We start from the raw sequence: 18,509 nt of genomic DNA, 5'->3' as shown, positions 1-18,509 counted from the left end.
AGAAAGTGCATGAAGGAAATGTTTTTTAGCTTCATGAGAAGTGGCTGTCAGATGTTGCATTGTAATTATGCAACAAATATTTTATTAAGATGTTTTAGAAAAAAAATGATTCCCCAACCCACATGCTTGCTGAATCTAGTTAAAAACAAGCTAGATCCCACAAACTTGAAATCTGCACACGACTCATTTAAGTTTGAACTTCAAGATAGCTTTTATCACCTTGAGAAGAGAGGAAAACATAAATTCATGAGTTGGGTGAATGGGACTAGAATTTGTCACCCACATGCCTGTTGTGGCCGAGAGAATAAGTTTTATTGTGTCCCTACCCCCTCTCGTCTTCTAAAAACATATTTCGCTGCTTACATCAGGATAACCAGCTGGAGGTAAAAGAGCTTTTAATGGTGAGCTGCTTAATCACCATAATTGAGTTGCATTTTATGACAGTGAGAAAATCCAGTTCTCTCTGCATCCCTCCATTTCCTGTCCAGGCAGAATGTCTCCCACGTTTCAGGAAGTGCAGCCTGTTTCCTTTGGACTTCTTTTTATCACTTTAGGGCTTGGCTGTCTAGGCAAATAGTCCTCCTTCGTTGAGAGTTTACAATGATAAAATTATGGAGATTGGCGCGTATGTTGATGAGAAGCTGTTTGGATATGAAAACATCCTGATTTTGGCGTTCAAACCCCCCAGAATGGAGGGTGAGACTTCTCAGCTGTTTGTCTTGGATTTCTTGTTTGTTGCTGCTAATGTACTACAGGGATCATTGGTTACGAAGAACATCTGTGATTCATTTTTCAAGATTTAAGAATCTGTTGTCAAACGGGAATCAAATTTTGCCAATCTTCTTCACACGCAAGATCGTGCTTGGTCTGTGCATGTAGCAGAATGAAGTACCACTGTTGAATGTGTCTTGAGCTCCCTGCTAGCACAGCAGGCAGAGGGTTGGTCTGGTGTTCAAACATGGCCCTCCAAACTTTTATGCTGGGTCCTTGAGACTCTCTCGCGGGCCATGACCTGGCTGGAGTATATCCTTGAACTGTGATAATGATTCTTCCTTTGCCTGGTAGGAGTCTGGAGGTATGTTCATAGAAAGCTCTTGCATTTTTTGCATGACTGGAGTGTAACGGACTGTACATAACTAAATGTTATATCCAATGCTCTACCAACTTTTGCATTTGGTTCCACTTACCACTGCTGTGGGCTGAAAGGGGTTCCTCACCTAGGTTTAGAAGGTCATTCTCTTTAACATGGGCTATTTGTGTGTGTGCTGGGACGCGGGTGGCGTTGTGGGTTAAACCACAGAAGGTCGGCAGTTCGAATCCGTGCAACGGGGTGAGCTCCCGTTGCTCGGTCCCTGCTCCTGCCAACCTAGCAGTTTGAAAGCATGTCAAAGTGCAAGTAGATAAATAGGTGGGAAGGTAAACGGCGTTTCCGTGCGCTGCTCTGGCTCGCCAGAAGCGGCTTAGTCATGCTGGCCCCATGACCCGGAAGCTGTACGCCGGCTCCCTCGGCCAATAAAGCGAGATGAGCGCCACAACCCCAGAGTCGGCCACGACTGGACCTAATGGTCAGCGGTCCCTTTACCTTTACCTTTATTTTGTGTGTGTGGGGGGGGGAATATTTTAAACTGGGGTTCATTAAAAAGAAGGCTCCTTGGCCTGTTTGGGCAGTGCTACCTCAGGACTCTGCTACCTCATTCTGCTGATGGCAAGCTTCATTGTTAAACAAAATAATGGATTTGTGTGTGTATGCTACCCAACAGCAGTTGTAGGAAGCCAGCCAAGAGAGCGCATGCACCCTCCCCTCTCTTCTGAGCTCTTAACTCCTCCACTTGTCAGGCAAGGAGCAATGGTGGTCCAGTGCCAGCACTGGGCTTTGAGGGTAAAATAAAATAAAATATGAATAGCACCAGGTGCCAAGTGACACCTCCCTCTCTAGCACTCTTGGACAAGTGTCTTCTTGCATTCATGGTAGTTTCACACTTAAGACGGCAACACACACAAAAAGCCCAGGCAAAGGTTTGCTTCTCAGAGGGCATAAATATAATTCCCAAGTACTGCAAATACTCTGAGAAAGTGTTACAAGTTTCTCTATGGGATCTTACATTGTGCAGACATACTATAGATTATTAACCTAAGTTTCCAGTTTGAACTTGGAAACACGTTAACTTTACACAATTTTTAAATATCCACTAACGAAAAACCAGTGACCTATAGAAACTTAGAAATTTAAGGAAGGGTATCACACATTTTATCACACATTAGTAATCTGGTTAAATGCATTTGTTTCCTGCTGCAGAGCGTGTAGGAAAAATTGGGTGCAAATTCAATAATGGCCATTTTTGAGCTTATTTAAAAGCTGTGTGGGTAGGTGGCGGGGAGAGGCACTCAAGAACTAACATTTGACATAAGACAAGTACTGTTACTCGCAGCTAGCTACATTTTAGGTCAAAACACTTCATTTAATAAGAAGAACTTGCAGACACAGACTCACAAGTGACAAAACGACTGCAGTCTTAACTGCACATTGCACAATGCAGCTGAATTCCTTCATGTTGATTTTCCTGATGCTTCAAAAAGGAGGGCAGCCCTTGAGTCTGGGGGCCTGGCAAACCTGTCATTTGCAAATAAATCAAAAGGCCATCATTGCTGATAGCAAGGTCTAATGACTGCAGTTTCTGTGTACTCTTTGATAGGCCCCACACTCAAGCCTGCTATTAAAAATGAATGCATTCAAGAGGCCTTGCATTAAGAACATAAACAATTAAGGGCACTTGAGCTGCTCCACAGAAAGCTGCTGCCATACAAATGCGAGCGAGGGCTTTCATGTGCAGCACCGACCTCTGCAATCTGCTCTGCTAGGGAGCCAGAGAGAACGTGGGCAATTAGTGTTGATGTAACTGCAAGGCTTTCCTTCTTTAATCCCTCATTGTTTTAACTGTCCTCTATATTTGCAGATCAGAAATCAAACGATAAGCTGCGTCAAACTGGTGACAGCTCAGAAGTCATGAATACTACATGAACTTTAGAGTCTGTGACAGGCCTTCCAGAGATTTAATACCATATATATTTTATAGCCCATCTCTGAATTATGGCTTATATTTTGATTGGCTGACTGGTTTTGGTTTCTCCATCCTTTTTATTGTTCTTTTTTGGAACATGGTTGTTGTTTTTTAATTAATGTGAGCTTGTGGGTCGTGTGTTGAAGTAGTTTGGCTTTCTGGTGAAGTTAACCGAACAAGCACCCTTCAGATGGTAGGCAGAGGATAGGATGCTTAAAAGTTTCCTTTTAAGTACAGTGGTACCTCTGGTTACAGACTCCATCCATTCGGGGGTGCTGTTCGCGCCCTGAAAAGTCTGTAACTAGAGTGCCACTCCTGCGCACGTGCAGAGTGCGATAGAGTGCTTCTGCGCACGCAGCAAGACCTGGAAGTACACACCTCCGGGGTTTGCCGTGTTCACAAACCGAAAAGATGCAACATGAACCTAACACAACATGAGGTATGACTGTATGCTAATTGAACACTGCCGATGAAGACAGTAGCATAGGAATGAGAAGAGTATTTAGTCGTTTCCACTAAACAGGAGCACAATACAAGAATACACTCCTACTTGAATCTAGGCAGAACTGTGGCTTCCAGTTGGTGGCAGGAGCACGTCTGAGCACATAATCTCCTTCTTCTGGTGGCTTTGTGGAAGTGAAGGCGGTCCCTGGGTGTCTACCAGTCATACCCAGCTAATTTCTCACCTCCTGGAGGCCTTCAGTAAACTGAGGAGCATCAATGCCACTGGTTCCTCAGAATAAAAGGTAAAGGTACCCCAGACCATTAGGTCCAGTCGCAGACGACTCTGGGGCTGTGAGCTCTATAGGCCAAGGGAGCCGGCGTTTGTCTGCAGACAGCTTCTGGGTCGTCTGGCCAGCATGACTAAGCCGCTTCTGGTGAACCAGAGCAGCGCACGGAAATGCCGTTTACCTTCCTGCCGTAGCGGTACCTATTTATCTACTTGCACTTTGACGTGCTTTCAAATTGCTAGGTATGCAGGAGCTGGGACGAAAAACAGAGCTCACCCCTTCGTGGGGTTTCGAACCGCCAACCTTCTGATCGGGAAGCCCAAGAGGCTCAGTGGTTTAGACCACAGCACCACCCGTTTCACTTAGCAGCATCTTCAAAAGCTGGCAGAACACAACCGCATTATCTGGGCCATCCCTCATTACTCAAAAGTCATAATTGCGAAGACAGGATTGTTAGCAGCCTTGAATGGTATATTAAATAGGGAAGGGTCTAATTTTTCAAAATAAATAAAATGAAGTGCAGAAATTATGCAAAGGGGGTCACAGAGAGGCATTTGTGTGTGTGTAAAATCTCTTCCCTCCAATAAAGTTTAGCATGGTAACATAAGAATGTACATCAGAGTTCTATACTTAACTTGGAATAAACAGTAATATTCTTTATTAGCCCTGTTGGTACCTTTGTGCACGTCCAAATGTTGTGGGGAAAGTATTACTGTTCCTTGGTGTGTTCACTCAAGGTTTTCCGTCTCTTAAGTTTAAATTGTGGTAAGCTCTGATACATACGTGTCAGGGCTGCCGCCCAGTCCCAGCTCACATAGGACCAAGTCAGCCAGCGTTCAGTTTCAAAGAGTCTTTATTGGATTACAGGTTCCATTTCCAAACTGCAACGTGCAGCCCTACTTCTTCTAGGTCAGAACGACGAAGACCCGTCTGAGTCTCCGCCTCTAGCGCACCAGCTTAATACCCTAGCCTTGCTCCACCTCCTGCGCCTTTCCTTCCGTCTCTGGGTCCTCCTGCCCCCCTGGGTCTCTCCCTTCCTACTCTCTTCTGACGCGGACCCCCCTGACCCTTCCGCCTCCTTGCGGCGGGCTTTGGGACCCGGTTCACTCTCTGGGCTGCTGACTGCGCCAGCTTCCGTTACATTTGAACTTGGCGCGCGCGCCCAACTCTCCACTTTCCTCTTGATCGTTTCCTCGCTCCCCGAGGTGGGCGTGACTACTCCTGACTCATGCCCTCCCTCCTTCTGAAAGTCTCCGGAGCCCGATATCTGGTCCCCTTTCTCCCCGCTGCTCCCGGCTGGGAACGTGGGTCCCGATCTCCAACTGCTGCTTTCTGATCCCTCTCTGGACCCTTCTTCCTGGGGTGTCCCCCTGCTCTCCCCCCTTGCTCTGGCTGCTGGCGCTCCCTTCTGGGAATCCTCGGACTCGCTAGACAGGCTCGGTGATCTCGGGTCGTCATCCCCACTCATCCTTCCTTCGTATTCCTCCCCCTCGCTCTCTGTCTCCTCCCTTCTCTGCGTCTCTGCTCCTGAACCCCTGACAATACGGATGGCATCTATGTTAAATATTTAGAACTGATTCAGACATAGAGGTGTGAAGGCCCAGGAGATATGTGCAGTTATCCAACCTAGATAATTTTTAATCCAGGTGAATATTATGTATCTTTGAATTCCAGGTGAGCTAGGTTTCTGTTTCTCCCAAGAGACCCTCTGCATTGTTGTCATCCACTCTTCCCCATTCTCAAGGAATCATCCTTATCCTGCACCACTCTGCTTTATCTTAACCAGAGTTGAGGTGCTGAAACTGAACTAGCAATTTCCCTGATTTGAGAATTTGAGTACAACCTAGCTTCAAACTAAGCCAAAAACAATTCCCATACACTTCAGCCATAATTTCATAGGAGCACAGGAATCTGCCTTTGTACTAAATCATACTTTTGCTCCATCTAGGTCAGAAATCAGCCCTGTCTGGCTGTGGTTTTCCAGGATGTAGGGGGCAAGGGACGTTCTCAGCACTCTCTGGACATGCTGCGGATTGTACTCAGAACTTTCTGTGTACAAAGCAGATGCTCTTTATCAGGGTGGCCAACTCCCAAGAGACTGTGATCTACTCAAAGAGTTAAAAACTGGCAGTAATCTATCCCCTTTTTGGGGGTTTGGGTCAAAGTTGTTGAGTTTTTTCAGGGAGGAGGTAAAATGTTGAGCTTTTTTTTCAGAGAGCTACAGTTGTTCAGCTTCTTTGGGGGGAGCCAGTGATCTACCAGTGATCCACTGCAGACGTCCAGTGATCTACTGGTAGATCACGATCTATCTGTTGGACATGCCTACTCTATATAACTGAGTTATAGAACTGACCATTCCACTTAGACTGGCTTCTTTCCATGTTAATCTAATCTAGTACCTTCTAGGTCATGATGGTGCTTGACTTCAGATAAGGAAACCCCTCCTATGGATAAGAGTTTATTGGAAAATAGTGCTTAGTTGATAAAGATACTTGCTACTAAAATCTTGTTCTTTCCTTAAGTTATCTAGACTTTGATCAGATGGTTGCCTCAACCACCACCCTAGTATTTTGAAGATGCTATTGTGGCAAATGTTTTCATATCCTATTCTGTGTGGCCAATAACATGGAAGAACAATGGATTTGTCCGTCTAAAGGGATTTAGCTCATGCTGGATTTTAACCAATGCTTTACTTGCTAATGAGCTACTTATGAAGAACAGATTTGTGCTCTAATATATGTAGATATGAGGTACTGGAGGCATTAACAGATGTCCTTCAACAGACTGAAACCTGCTCTGATTAATCACATACACTCTAGACTCCACCTAATGCTGGCCTACTTTAAATGTTCCTAATATTTGTACTTAATATGATTTTTGTAAATGAACTAATATATAATGGCATGTTTTAATCTAAATATTTACTTTTCTCTATAGACAGAAATTGCCAAGAGATTGAATACAATCTGTGCACAAGTCATACCATTTTTGTCTCAAGAAGTAAGTAAAATTGTTCAGCTGTTAAAAAGTGAAATTATGTTGCATCTTTGTTTTTAAATTAGCTAGTTTTTAAGATGTTAATTTTATCAAAATTCACAAGAGTGAGGAACATCTGTTGTAGCTGAAGAACGCAAGCCCCCTGTTAATTTGGAATAGCAGATGAGGGAAGAGACGCACCAACTATATAACTGGTGAAATAGCTCAGTCACAAAATTATTATTTCTAAGGCAGCTAACCATTTGTTAATTTTTGTGTAAATAAAAATGTCGGCGTTTAATGATAGCACGCTATACAATTTGAGTGGCATTTGCGAAATACAGTTCCTAGAAAAGTCTAATTATTATTATTATAGAAAGAGAATTCTGATACTATATTCATGCATAATTATAATGGAGACACAAAAGAGGTATGACCATGTTTCTGGAAAGTTTGCTGAATTGTTGAATTGGAAAACCCCTTTTTACTTTGCATGTAGGATTGTGCCATCTGCCATAGTGGAGACCATAGAGGCTGGAATTGTTCAATCCTATTCTCTTTACATACTTGATTGGTGGGGAGGAATGTAATGGTTATGCTGGGGCACTGGACACTAGTCTAGTGCTGCAGGCTATGTTGTTGAGCAAGCAGTTGCTGCTGCTGTTCCTGAATACAGCTTGTAGATTGCAACCATATTGTCACCAAATATTTCTGAAACCACACAATTATAATGTTTGTGTGATTAAAGATGTAGCATCCTGGAAGAGTTTATCAAAGTTGGTCGTAAGGTTCTTCCTCTCCTTGGCTGAGTCTGCATGTCACAATAAGCCTGGGTTGCTAGCTTATTGTGGTGTATTTGGGAATGAGCATTATGCTGCTTGCTTACTCCCACTTTACTCCTTCTCTGGCATGAATGGGAGAAAACTAACCAGGAAGCTGCAATTAAGTGTGCCTCTCTGTGACATCTGGATGTAGGATGCTGGCTTGTTGCGCCCTGACAAGCCAGGATTGCTTGCCAACCGTAAACGTGGTTTTTGTTGCCTTATGAGGCCAAGCAGTTTCCTGGCTTGTGAAGCAAGAGTATGGATTAAGGCACCACTTGTTCCTGAAAAACCAGGAACCTAGGCTGATTGTGACATGTGAATTTGGCTTCTTGACCATTTATTTATTTATGGTGAACAGAGGGTATATGAAAACTGTCGGTCTCACTTATTGAAGAGTTGTAATAAGAAACCCCCTGATTTTAAGAAAAATCAAAAGACATGTGCTTGCCTTTTCAAGTCTCATCCTTTCCTCTTTCTGCTCAGACTGCCCATATATACTAGCTTGCAGGGTGGCTTGGAAATACTCTGCCCCTTGATAAAATGCCACTTTGTTCCAGCTTAGTTCAGTTAGGTTGGTTCTAACAATGGGAATGATATGTTTGTCTTTCCAGCATCAGCAACAAGTTGCTCAAGCAGTAGAACGTGCCAAACAAGTGACCATGGCTGAGCTGAATGCCATCATCGGGGTACGTGGCCTGCCAGGTCTACCTCCTACAGTGTGTATAACCAGCTTTCCTTTCTTATTGCATTGGTAGTTTTTGATATGTTGAATGTTTGAATTGTAATAGTTTTGATACTTAACGCTAGTTCTTCAGCATTATTTGTCTTGGCACCTTTATCTCTTCAAAATCTGGCAGAATTACTGAAAGCATAATATTGCCTGCCTGGGCCTATGTATTTTGCCCCATATTTCTAGATTTCTGCTATTGCTCTGTCTAGTTTGGAGTATGGGAATTAATGGGCTGCAAAAGCTTTCTCTTCTGAGTCTGCATCCAATATACTGAGGTTTATTCATAGTGTATGCGTCTGAGTTTTAGTTGCAAGTAACTTAACTGGGCAGTCAGAGTGGGGAGTGTCATGGTCTACCATTTTCTACGCACTGCATACTGGACTGGTTGAGGCAAAAGATGAAGAGTGGGTAACACTTTTCCCCTTTTTTTAAGTCTGAAAGACAAACTTTTGTAAAATTCCCTCTATTGAAATCAACCGAAGGGGGAATTAATTAAACCAGGTATGTCCAACCAAGTAGGGTGTGATCTACAATCCAGTATCAAAAACTGGCAGTGATCTACCACCTTAGTTAGTTAGTTAAATCTATCTATCATCTATCTATCTTTATTTCACAGAAACAGTAGTTATGTTTGGACATTATCACGACAGATCCCAATAGTTTTGTTAGATGGACAAGGAGCTAAACAAGTGAGAAAAGTCAAACTCCGCCAGTCAGAGTGCGCCGGGCTTCTCCATCTTTCCCCTACTGTTGCTTTAAATCACAGCTGACTTCCTGTCAGCATCCCCACGCACTTCCTCCACCTTGTCTTTCCCCTACTGTTGCGCTAAACCCTTCCCCTCACTTAAACTCATCGAGTGCTAAGGGGGCTTTCCCCCATGTGTTTTCTTCTTCGCCTTCCTTGCTGGTGAGCAAGCGGGTGAGCAGGCATGGAGCTTTTTGTTTCCTGCCTCCACCATGTCCCCCTCACCCTACTGCCAGAGCTCTAATGCCCAAGAGCGCAGCACAGAGCGGGCGGCGGGGAAGACTCAGGCTTGCATGAGATTGGTGGCAGCAGTGGCTGCTGTGTCTGAGACTGCAGAGAAAGGCTTTTCTTTCTCAGCCTGTGATCGACCAATATCTCTCCCAGAATCTCCAAGTCAATCGACATCTTGGACATGCCTGAACTAAACCATCTCCAAGCTTGTGTAGGTGATGAGCCTGCTCCTTCATGTGGCTGTCCCACATCCACACACCCCATGAAATACCACATTTTTGGGGATACAGCAATGATACTACCAATGGTAGGTCCAAAGCTGTGGCGCTTTCTGTGGGAGTGGTCCATAGCAGACATGTCCACTGACCAGCAACTCTGAGGATTAGGATTGCTCTGTAACCTATTTTGCATTATTGAAGTTCATGAGCCATGGCTTCATTTCCTAAGCCCTGCTGCCATACTCTAGAAATATCACTAATCTTTACTGCCCTTCTACAGTAAGCAAAAGGAGCAGGAACAAGAAGTGGTCCTCATTCTTCTTCTGATTTTATTCATACGCGAGTGCCTGAGCAGATTCAAATTATTCATTTATCAATTTATGTTAATTGCTTGTGAGAAGATGCCCTGCTGGTCTTTAGAGTTCCCTCAGACACTTTGTAATGATAATTAGACATGCTGCTGTATGGATTAACAGTGCCATAGTCCAGTGACGTCTACAGACAATGGAACCAGTTAATCCATCTGTGCTTAAAATTACATCCCAACTGGAGATGGAAAAAAACATAAGAGGGAGGGAGGATTAAAAGAATGAGTCTCAGCTTGAAAACTCTCCTTTTATCAGTTTCTCAATTGTAGATCTGCTGTCGCTTTGCCTGTGGTAAGCTATTGGCAGTCAATTAGGTGAAATAAACGGGGAGGGTGACCTTCATTTCCTTTTAATAGCTATTCCTCCCTGCAATGGGGAGTGTCAGTGGATTTTCAGCTTAAATTTTATTCAAGCTGCTTTATTACACTTGACAGATTAGCTTTGCATAAACATACCCCCCCTTTTGAACCGAATCCTTGTTTCTCCCCCCCTCCCATCCAATCAACTACTTAAAAAAATAATTAAGTCTCTATTTGTCTGATGTCTTAACAGCCCCTGCTTGTCTAATAAATTCTTAATTTGAAAGTTCAGCTCAAAAGTTCATCTACCTAGTGTCTCAGTCTCTGTGTTTGTGTGTGTGTGTACATTGATTTAACAAACACCTCTGGTTAATGGGCATAATTTAAATAGTGGTTTCAAGTATACTTTCTGAGCTTTGTAGCAGACACAGAACAGTGCAAATACATTTCTTTCTTCTTCTTCATCATCATCGAAACCTTTTGACATTGGACCATGAAGCTTTTGTGGCATGTCTGGCTGGGTTTGTCTTTTTGCTACAAAGTGCCTGTCTACCTTGAGAAGGGCGTACAGCTCTGACCCAAGCTCATTCTTTTGCAAACTCCATTCAATTGACTACAAGTCGCACACTGCACTGAGTCCCTGCTTTCCAGCTCCAGCATAACATTTATTGACAGTGTGTTGTTAAAGGACTCAGACTACCATTCTTTAGCTTAATATGCTAACATAGTTTTAATCTAGGAACATTTGCTCTTTTTCTAAGTCCTCCAGCAGCTGTAATTTTGCTGGATGTGCAGTGCAATTCTGTGCATGTTTATTTGGAAATAAGCTCTGCTGATTTCTGTGTCGCTTACTCCCTAGTAAGTGTGTATAGGATTGCAGCCTTGAGGTATTAACATGTCACTGCCAGCAGAAATAAACTTCAGTTCTTAGTGAGTATTCATAAATACTACATTCATCCCTATCTAGCACAGTCAAACTCCCACATTCCACCCTTTCCCCCAATCTCAGCTTCTTGCATAGCTGATCTGACAATTCTATTATAGCCTGAAGAACAGTTGTGTGTGTGTGTGTATGCGCGCACGAACACACACACACACACACTGGAAACCTCACTATTTTCCCCCCTTTACGTTTCCACCAAGTTGGTCCAAGAAGAGATCATCTCTCCCTTTGCCACATTTGTATACATCAATAATTATCCTATGCTGCACAATAAGTTTCATGCTCTGACATATGCTTGATTTGTTTGAAAGGGATTGTGTGCACTCTGGAAAATTGGAGTAGCATAAAATTGGGATGACAATTCAGTGGACCTTTGCTCCTCTTCATTGAACATGCACTGTGTCAGCCTGTCTCCCCAGAGGGGAGGAGGCATCAGGAGCCTGTCTGTTCCTACAAGCAGCAGCTGCACTGAAAGTAAACGTGGCCCAGTTTGATAGCAGCTGTCAGTATTGTTCAGAGACCCAACTTAGTGTAAAAAACAATAGCGGCGGGGGGGGGGGCAGGGAGGGGCGCATGCTCTTAAACTGCAGCGTCTTTCAAGCTAATAAAAGAAATAGTAATTTAACGGTTTAGACGTCTATTGTGAGCGTGAAAGATCATGAAAGACTTCTTTTTAAAATGCAAATAAGGCTGGTGCATTCTCCTACATTTAGAAGCACAATCAAGTAGCCAGTGGCTTAAGGGTGTTAAAGAGATTTCTGTTCCGTGAAAGTAGAAGCAGCAGAGGGGAAGGAGGAAGAGGAGCTTGGGTGGAAAGTTACCTATATTCCTAATAGGTGTTCTGTAAAGAGTTTACTGTGCATAGAGTCTGCAAACTTTATGCTTCTTGACTTAAGAAATAGGCTGCGCTCCTTCACAGGAGATAATGGTGCCAAATCATTGCACATTAATGGAGCAGTAGAAGTGAGGGGAGGGGGGCGTTTAGTGGGAAACAAACTTTTGAAATGAAAAAGCAGGCCGGGTCAGAGAGGCAGGCACATATAATGTGTGTTGTGGGGAGGAGAGATACTGGGGGGAAGGAACAAAAGGAGCCCTCTACAAAAGAGAACCTGTAAACCAGACATCTGTCTCTGCGTATTGGTGCCGTCCGAATAGTACAATGTAATAGTCCTCTTCAGGCATTTATTTTCAAACTCCCTCCAATTGAAGAAAGTGCAGTGGCCACTCCCCCCCCCCCCGCCCCCAGCCAAGGCACAGTCAGCATTAGCCTGAAGGGGGATGCCTTACTCATGTGTAGGGTTTTAAAAATAGAGATGGGAACCATTATGACATCCTTATTTTCAGTATTTAAGCATGGTGTAGTTTTGTTTCATTTGGGGGTTTTTTTTGCCTTGTAGTGAAGAGAATCTAGATTATGGCATGAAGGGCTTAAATGGATTATCTTGGTATAATTTGAAGGGATTGGAAGAAGATAGTTAAGCAACAGGCTGGAAAATTAAAAGTTGTGCACGCCAGGAAATCTGAGTGACACTGGTAGCAAATAAAATCACTTTACAAGATTGGTTCAGATTGGGAAAAAACGTGTTTAAAAAATACTGCCACCTTGATGAATTATGGAAACATACCTAAGAGTGCAGCATGCAACACTCACAAGAAACAGGCAGCCTATGGGAGTGTTTTTAGTTTAGCTTGTTCAGAAAGAATTTAATACTTGCGAGGTGTTGGGTTTCCTCCCTCCTCCTCCTCCTCTCTGAGGTGTGCTGCTAATGGTTCTGTGAAATGTATCCCTTGGACTGACAGCACTTGTGAGACAGATTGAGTTGTCAGCCTCCAAAGGGCTTTCCATCATTGCATGAGGTGATTGACTAAAGGATTAGCAAGATGCTGGATTATTTTTCCTCTGCTTGGCTGTGGTTGCCAGCTATCTCTGAGATTGTAGTGTGTGAAGCTTAAGGGGATGAGGTTAACCTCTTGAGGGTTTATTATGAGCATGTAGTTAATCTTTAGAAAGCCTATAAATAACTAGGATGCATGTTTTTGTTGTAAAATAGAAATGTGGGCGCAAAGAGAAGTGAATTCAAAAGTGTAATTCTAGAACAGCTTAGCCTTGCATGATTTTTTGAATTGTCTGTGCTGTGTGTTTAGTGTTGAGTGCTGTACTAGGGTTTAGGTGGGGTTGGTTGAGGGTATGGGAAGATAACAAGCTTCTGTTAGGGGATAGATGGAACAAGAGATTAAATCTTTAGTGTATATAGTGAGGCTTCCATTGGCTGAGACTCAGAACAAAATATATGATGTCTTTTGGGGGAACTACATTTCTGAAGTATGCAAAAAACCTGAATTTAGTGTGTTACTGGGGGGGGGAATACTCAGCTGTTACCCCTTATCCCCCTTTAAATGTGGACCTATGTTTATCACATCACAGATAAAGCTGTACCTCATGATGGATGACGTGAGTGTGAGTTTTTTTAAAAGAAAAAGTTGTGAAGTACTTTACCAGGCAGATTTTTGGACTGGAGAACAGACACATGAGAAATTCATCCAGGCAGCTAAAAAGCCTGCCACGCATTTTGCACCAGAGTTTCCATTCCACCCTCGTTCCCAAGTATTTCCTAATTTGTTTTCAAACATATGGTGCTGTGTTCCTATTCCCTGTTCCAGCCCTTTTTCCAAGAAATGAAAGTTTCAGATGCATTTGTTGTAAATTTTGTAAATCTGGTTTGCTAAACATACTTGACAACATATACAGTGAAGTGTGGGTTTCCTTCCTTGGTTTTTCTATCCTTTTCCCACAGAAGAGAACTTTTTTTTTGGGGGGGGGAGATCCCCTGAAGACTTAAGCCCTGCCCGACTCTAAGAGTCATTCTGGTTCCAACGCAGTAAAAAGCAAACATTTAGTTATGAATGTTTAACTACGTTACTGTTTCTTAATTCTAGCCAAATGAACTGGTATACTGAGACCCTTTAGGCTGTCTGTTGTCTGTCAATAGTGACAGCCACAGAGAGAGACCTGTTAGCAGTCTAGGTTACGTGATCCCTCTTTGGTTTTGCTGGTTGGAAGAAGCCTGTCATGGCTAAAATTGTGTTTCACTTTAGTAGTTGTAGCTGGTGATCTCTGAAATGTAACTTAAAGGTAACTTGACTAAATTACTGTTAAGCTTGAAAATTTAAAGGAAGGCATTATTCACACACACACTATCTTTGCTCCTTGCCTGAAATTGGGCTTTGTTTGGAAAAGCAAATCTGCACCCCACCTGTTGCTTTACCTGCAGCAATGACTCTAGAAGAGGGACCACGAGACTGAAATGTGTGTGAGAATTTTGCAGTTCCACTTCCTTGCCCATCCCACTTACCACGCCCTAACTCAAACCTGACAAGTCTGTAGTTGCATATAAACTAAGTGTGTGGCCCAATTTTATTTTATTTTTAAAATGTCACTTAATCACGTGAATCTTAATTGACTGACTTTTGGCTCTGTCAAAAAATAAATAATGGCTATGAAAAAGAAGTACATTTTGCCTTTTAGATTTATCCATGCTTCATCATCACAGAGGCAGTCTCTCCTTTGTTTGAAAAAAAGAGGCATGCCTCGTAGGGAAGATGCCATCTGCAACCAACATTTTTACAAGAGCCTCTCATGTTTGTAGACCAGCCAGTTAATCAAATTAGTTCCATTTAAACGTTTCAACCCCAGTGTAAAAGTGTAGATCAGGCATGGCCAAACTTGGCCCTCCAGATGTTTTGGGACTACAATTCCCATTATTCCTGACCACCGGTCCTGTTCGCTAGGGAAGATGGGAGTTGTAGTCCCAAAACATCTGGAGGGCCGAGTTTGGCCATGCCTGGTGTACATAAGAGTAGCACTGCCAAAAAGATATATATGAGGAAGTAATGCAGTCCTTAGCCATGGTTGTGCGTTGCTTCTTGACAAGTGTGCACCTCATTTAAGGCATCATTCCACTCCCCCTTTCATTACTGGCATCTTTCTATTTAATGATGAACTTGCAGCATTGCAGTTGCTGTAGGCACAATGTTAAATTTGAAGACTAAATGGGAGAAGAGCACTACCTATTAACATCCTTGATAATGAGGAAAAAATGGACCCAGTTTTTAAGATGGAATGCTGGAGGGGTGGGGAGCGGGGAGAAGAGAGACGGAGCTCATTGTTAGAGAACACGTTTTGCATTCAGAAGGTTTCTTGTTCCGCCTCTGGAATCTCCAGTGGAAAAGGATCAAATGATAGGTGATGGCAAAGAGTTCGCGAAGCCTGAGACTCTGGAGAGCTGTTGCCAGCCAGAATGGGCAATACTAAGCTAAATGCAGTCCTGTTCAGGGAAGTTTTTAACATTTAACGCTGTATTGTTTTTAATACTTGATTGGGAGCCGCCCAGAGTGGCTGGGGAAACTCAGCCAGATGGGCGGGGTATAAATAATTTATTATTATTATTATTATTATTATTATTATTATTATTATTATTATTATTAATGGGCTAATCCAACTCCAGCAAAAGGCAGTTTCCTATGTTCTTATACATATTTTCTCTTAATGAAAAGAGAAATCTATTGTGTGTGTTTTTTAGAAAGGCTAAACGAACGTTGCCATTGGTGAGACATTAGTTCACTTACACGTAATGATAAACTACGGATTAGAGTGTGTGAGCGCAGGGGCAGACTTGGTAATGGCTTTCTGAGCGAGGCGAGGACAAAATTTGGTGCCCCCCCCTAAATATTTTCACAATAATTCCTTATTTATTATTTTGCATCCCTTTGGCTTGGTGCCCATATCAGCAGGCTTGCCATATTTCTAGAAGTCAAATTCAAAGGTTGTTGAGCTTTTTTTTTAGGCAGTCAACCTAAAAGTCCCGGACATTTTGCTACTGGCGCTATTTTGAGCTGGGCAAAGGCTCTTGCTTCTGCATGCGGTTATGGTTTGTCACAAACCCTGGCCAGTTTCAATTGCAGCCAGCTATAAACTATGGGTTATGAAATGGGCTTGTTAAAACATATATGCTAGTATATCTAGTGTTTAGCATGCTGTGCCTTGTTAGAATGCATTTAGGATTCTCATTGAGAAATATTGTTGTAAATATCCTTTTTACAGCAGTTGTAATATGAAATGCTTGTCCTTGCAATAACTCTTGCCTAGCTTTTTAATGATGGGGGGGGGGGGCACTGTAGCTGAGCTCAGGACTTGTCCATAGCCACCTATTGAGTCTTTGATTGCTCAGTGTTTTTATAAACCGAGCTCTCTTAAGTCCTAAATTTCATTAGCTGTCCAAATGCCCCAGCTTCTAATTTTAAATGATAAATAAAATGGAAAATTAGGCCTGTTCATCTGAAATTCTTGATCTAAGGTACATAGAAGAAGGGGGGGGGATTTCTTCTATATTCTCCAGGTTCAAGTTCCTCTTAAACTTGATACTGTACTCCTGTTTAGACTTCTCACTGTTGCAACCATTTTGCTTTTTAAATCAAATTGTAACTACTAACCTGAAATGAAGGGGGCAGGTGGAAATTGGTATGTTGGTGCCACAGGATGTGTCCAGCACAGGACCTGGCAGTGCTCTCAGCTTTGGGGAATTTCTGTTTGCATTAGAGAACTTACAAACATAAGTAATTTTATCACATTTTTGAAATGAGAGGATTTGGATCGGCCTTCAAGTAGACTAAGCTGCAAGGTTTAGAATATTTCCAAGTAAATCTCAGATGTAACGTGCTGAGGATAACAGTAATCAAAGTGAACTTTTCATTCAGACCAGCCATCTGTCCTGTCAAGTATTTAATGCAGGAGTTAGTTTCTAAGTGTGGGTGGGAGGAAGAGGAGCAATAGGGAACATCTATAAATGCTGGGTGCCGAAATGCATTTGGAAGGTAACACTTCCAGCTGATCTGTTTTGCACAAGAAATACTCCTAGTGGAAGCTGCGGGGGAGTCTTATTTTAGACCAGACCTTCCAAGTCACCACTTTTAAAAAAGCAATCACGCAGCACAAGTAGTAGTGGAAATTAGTTTTTTGGGTTGAGTAGGAGGAATGTGTGCAAACTGTATAGTTTTGCCTGCACTAATTTTGTTAATACGGGGGTGGATTTGGAGAGGTGCCAGATGTCTTCAAGAGTCTAGACTGCACAAATCTCCTGTTAGTCAGGCTGTAGATTAAATTACAGGGCTCAGTTCTGTAATACAAAGGAGGATCGATATCTGAGGAAATATTCTAGCAGTTGTGAAACCTGGTATGGGGCGATTATTTGGAGCAGGTTGAAGTAGTGTAGGCTTTGAAAACTGGAAGTAGCAATGAGTTCAGTTGGCTAACCAGTTCTCCTTTTCTTTCATCCCCAACCTACGTGCCGCTGCTTCTGCCTGGAAATACCCCACAAATAACAGCAACAGCAGTTGCAGGCTCAACACCTCTCACACGGCCATGGACCCCCAGTGCCTCTAACCCCTCACCCTTCAGGACTTCAGCCTCCTGGGATTCCTCCGCTTGGGAGCAGCGCTGGCCTCCTTGCCCTCTCCAGTGCTCTAGGTGGGCAGTCTCACTTGGCAATAAAAGATGACAAGAAACACCATGACGCAGACCACCACAGAGGTGAGAGGCATGGAAAGCCTGATTAGGACATTGCCAGGGGCATCTTTGCACCTTGCTGCAAATGGCAGGCATCTCTAAAGAAATTGCGCTTATGTTGAGCGAAAGCCGAGAGCAAATTGGTTGCCAAACGCTTAAGAATGGCACTTTGCATTCATACCACTGAAGCAAAATTCAGCTTGAAGTTTTCAGTCTTTGAAGCTGGGAGATCGCTAAGGATCCCTTGCTTTTATGAAGTGCAGGACATTTTGACATCCTGACAGATGCTTAGTTGTAACCTCAGTGGTCCGCACAATATTGTGGAAAATTGTTAAAACAGAATAAATGGGTCATTTTATCTTTTTTGATTAAAGAAAGTGATCTTTAATGGGAAGAGTTCTGGGGAGGGTGGGCAAATGACAGAGTCAAATTTTGAGGTGAATGTGTTGAAATGAAAGTTTTAGAGCATTAAAACTGTTTTGTAGGTTTGTTTAGGACACCTTTAAATATTGGGCAAAATTGCACTTGAATAATTTTTGAAAAAGAAAAAAGTAATTTATTCTGTCATGGAAAGAACTAGGCTTTGTGTATGGTTAAACTGTAAATCATGTTTACAAAATGTAATTTTCAGGAAATCACTGTATTAGGAATGTGCAATGACTTATATAAATAAAAGCCATTTTAAAACTGTTCGCGGCTTGTGTTCTAATTTTCCCCCCTTTTTTATTTCTGTTCTTGCCTCTGTGTCTGAACGGGCATGTCTGTGCATTTCTTGGTTACTACGGGAACAGACAGAGATGCGGGCACAGTAAGTACCAATATT

General features: G+C 42.8%; 1 protein-coding gene across 2 annotated transcripts in view; it reads left to right on the top strand.

Annotated features, from left to right (window-relative positions):
- The window catches only part of LOC310688418 (transducin-like enhancer protein 1), a 75,481-nt gene that overhangs the window by 16,669 nt on the left and 40,303 nt on the right, over window positions 1-18,509 (top strand). Inside the window, exons 5-8 of one of the 2 annotated variants that reach the window (XM_083464888.1) lie at window positions 6,728-6,790; window positions 8,202-8,276; window positions 17,506-17,710; window positions 18,478-18,494. In XM_083464888.1, coding sequence (XP_083321014.1) covers window positions 6,728-6,790; window positions 8,202-8,276; window positions 17,506-17,710; window positions 18,478-18,494 — 360 coding nt within the window. Of the gene's footprint in view, window positions 1-6,727; window positions 6,791-8,201; window positions 8,307-17,505; window positions 17,711-18,477; window positions 18,495-18,509 lie in introns of both variants that reach the window. The other variant, XM_083464887.1, reaches the window with a different exon arrangement.

This window comes from Podarcis liolepis, assembly GCF_965112155.1.
Source record: "Podarcis liolepis genome assembly, chromosome: 11".
Taxonomy (NCBI): domain Eukaryota; kingdom Metazoa; phylum Chordata; class Lepidosauria; order Squamata; family Lacertidae; genus Podarcis; species Podarcis liolepis.
The sequence above is the reverse complement of the archived record's forward strand: the minus strand, read 5'-3'. Positions and strand labels throughout refer to the sequence as shown.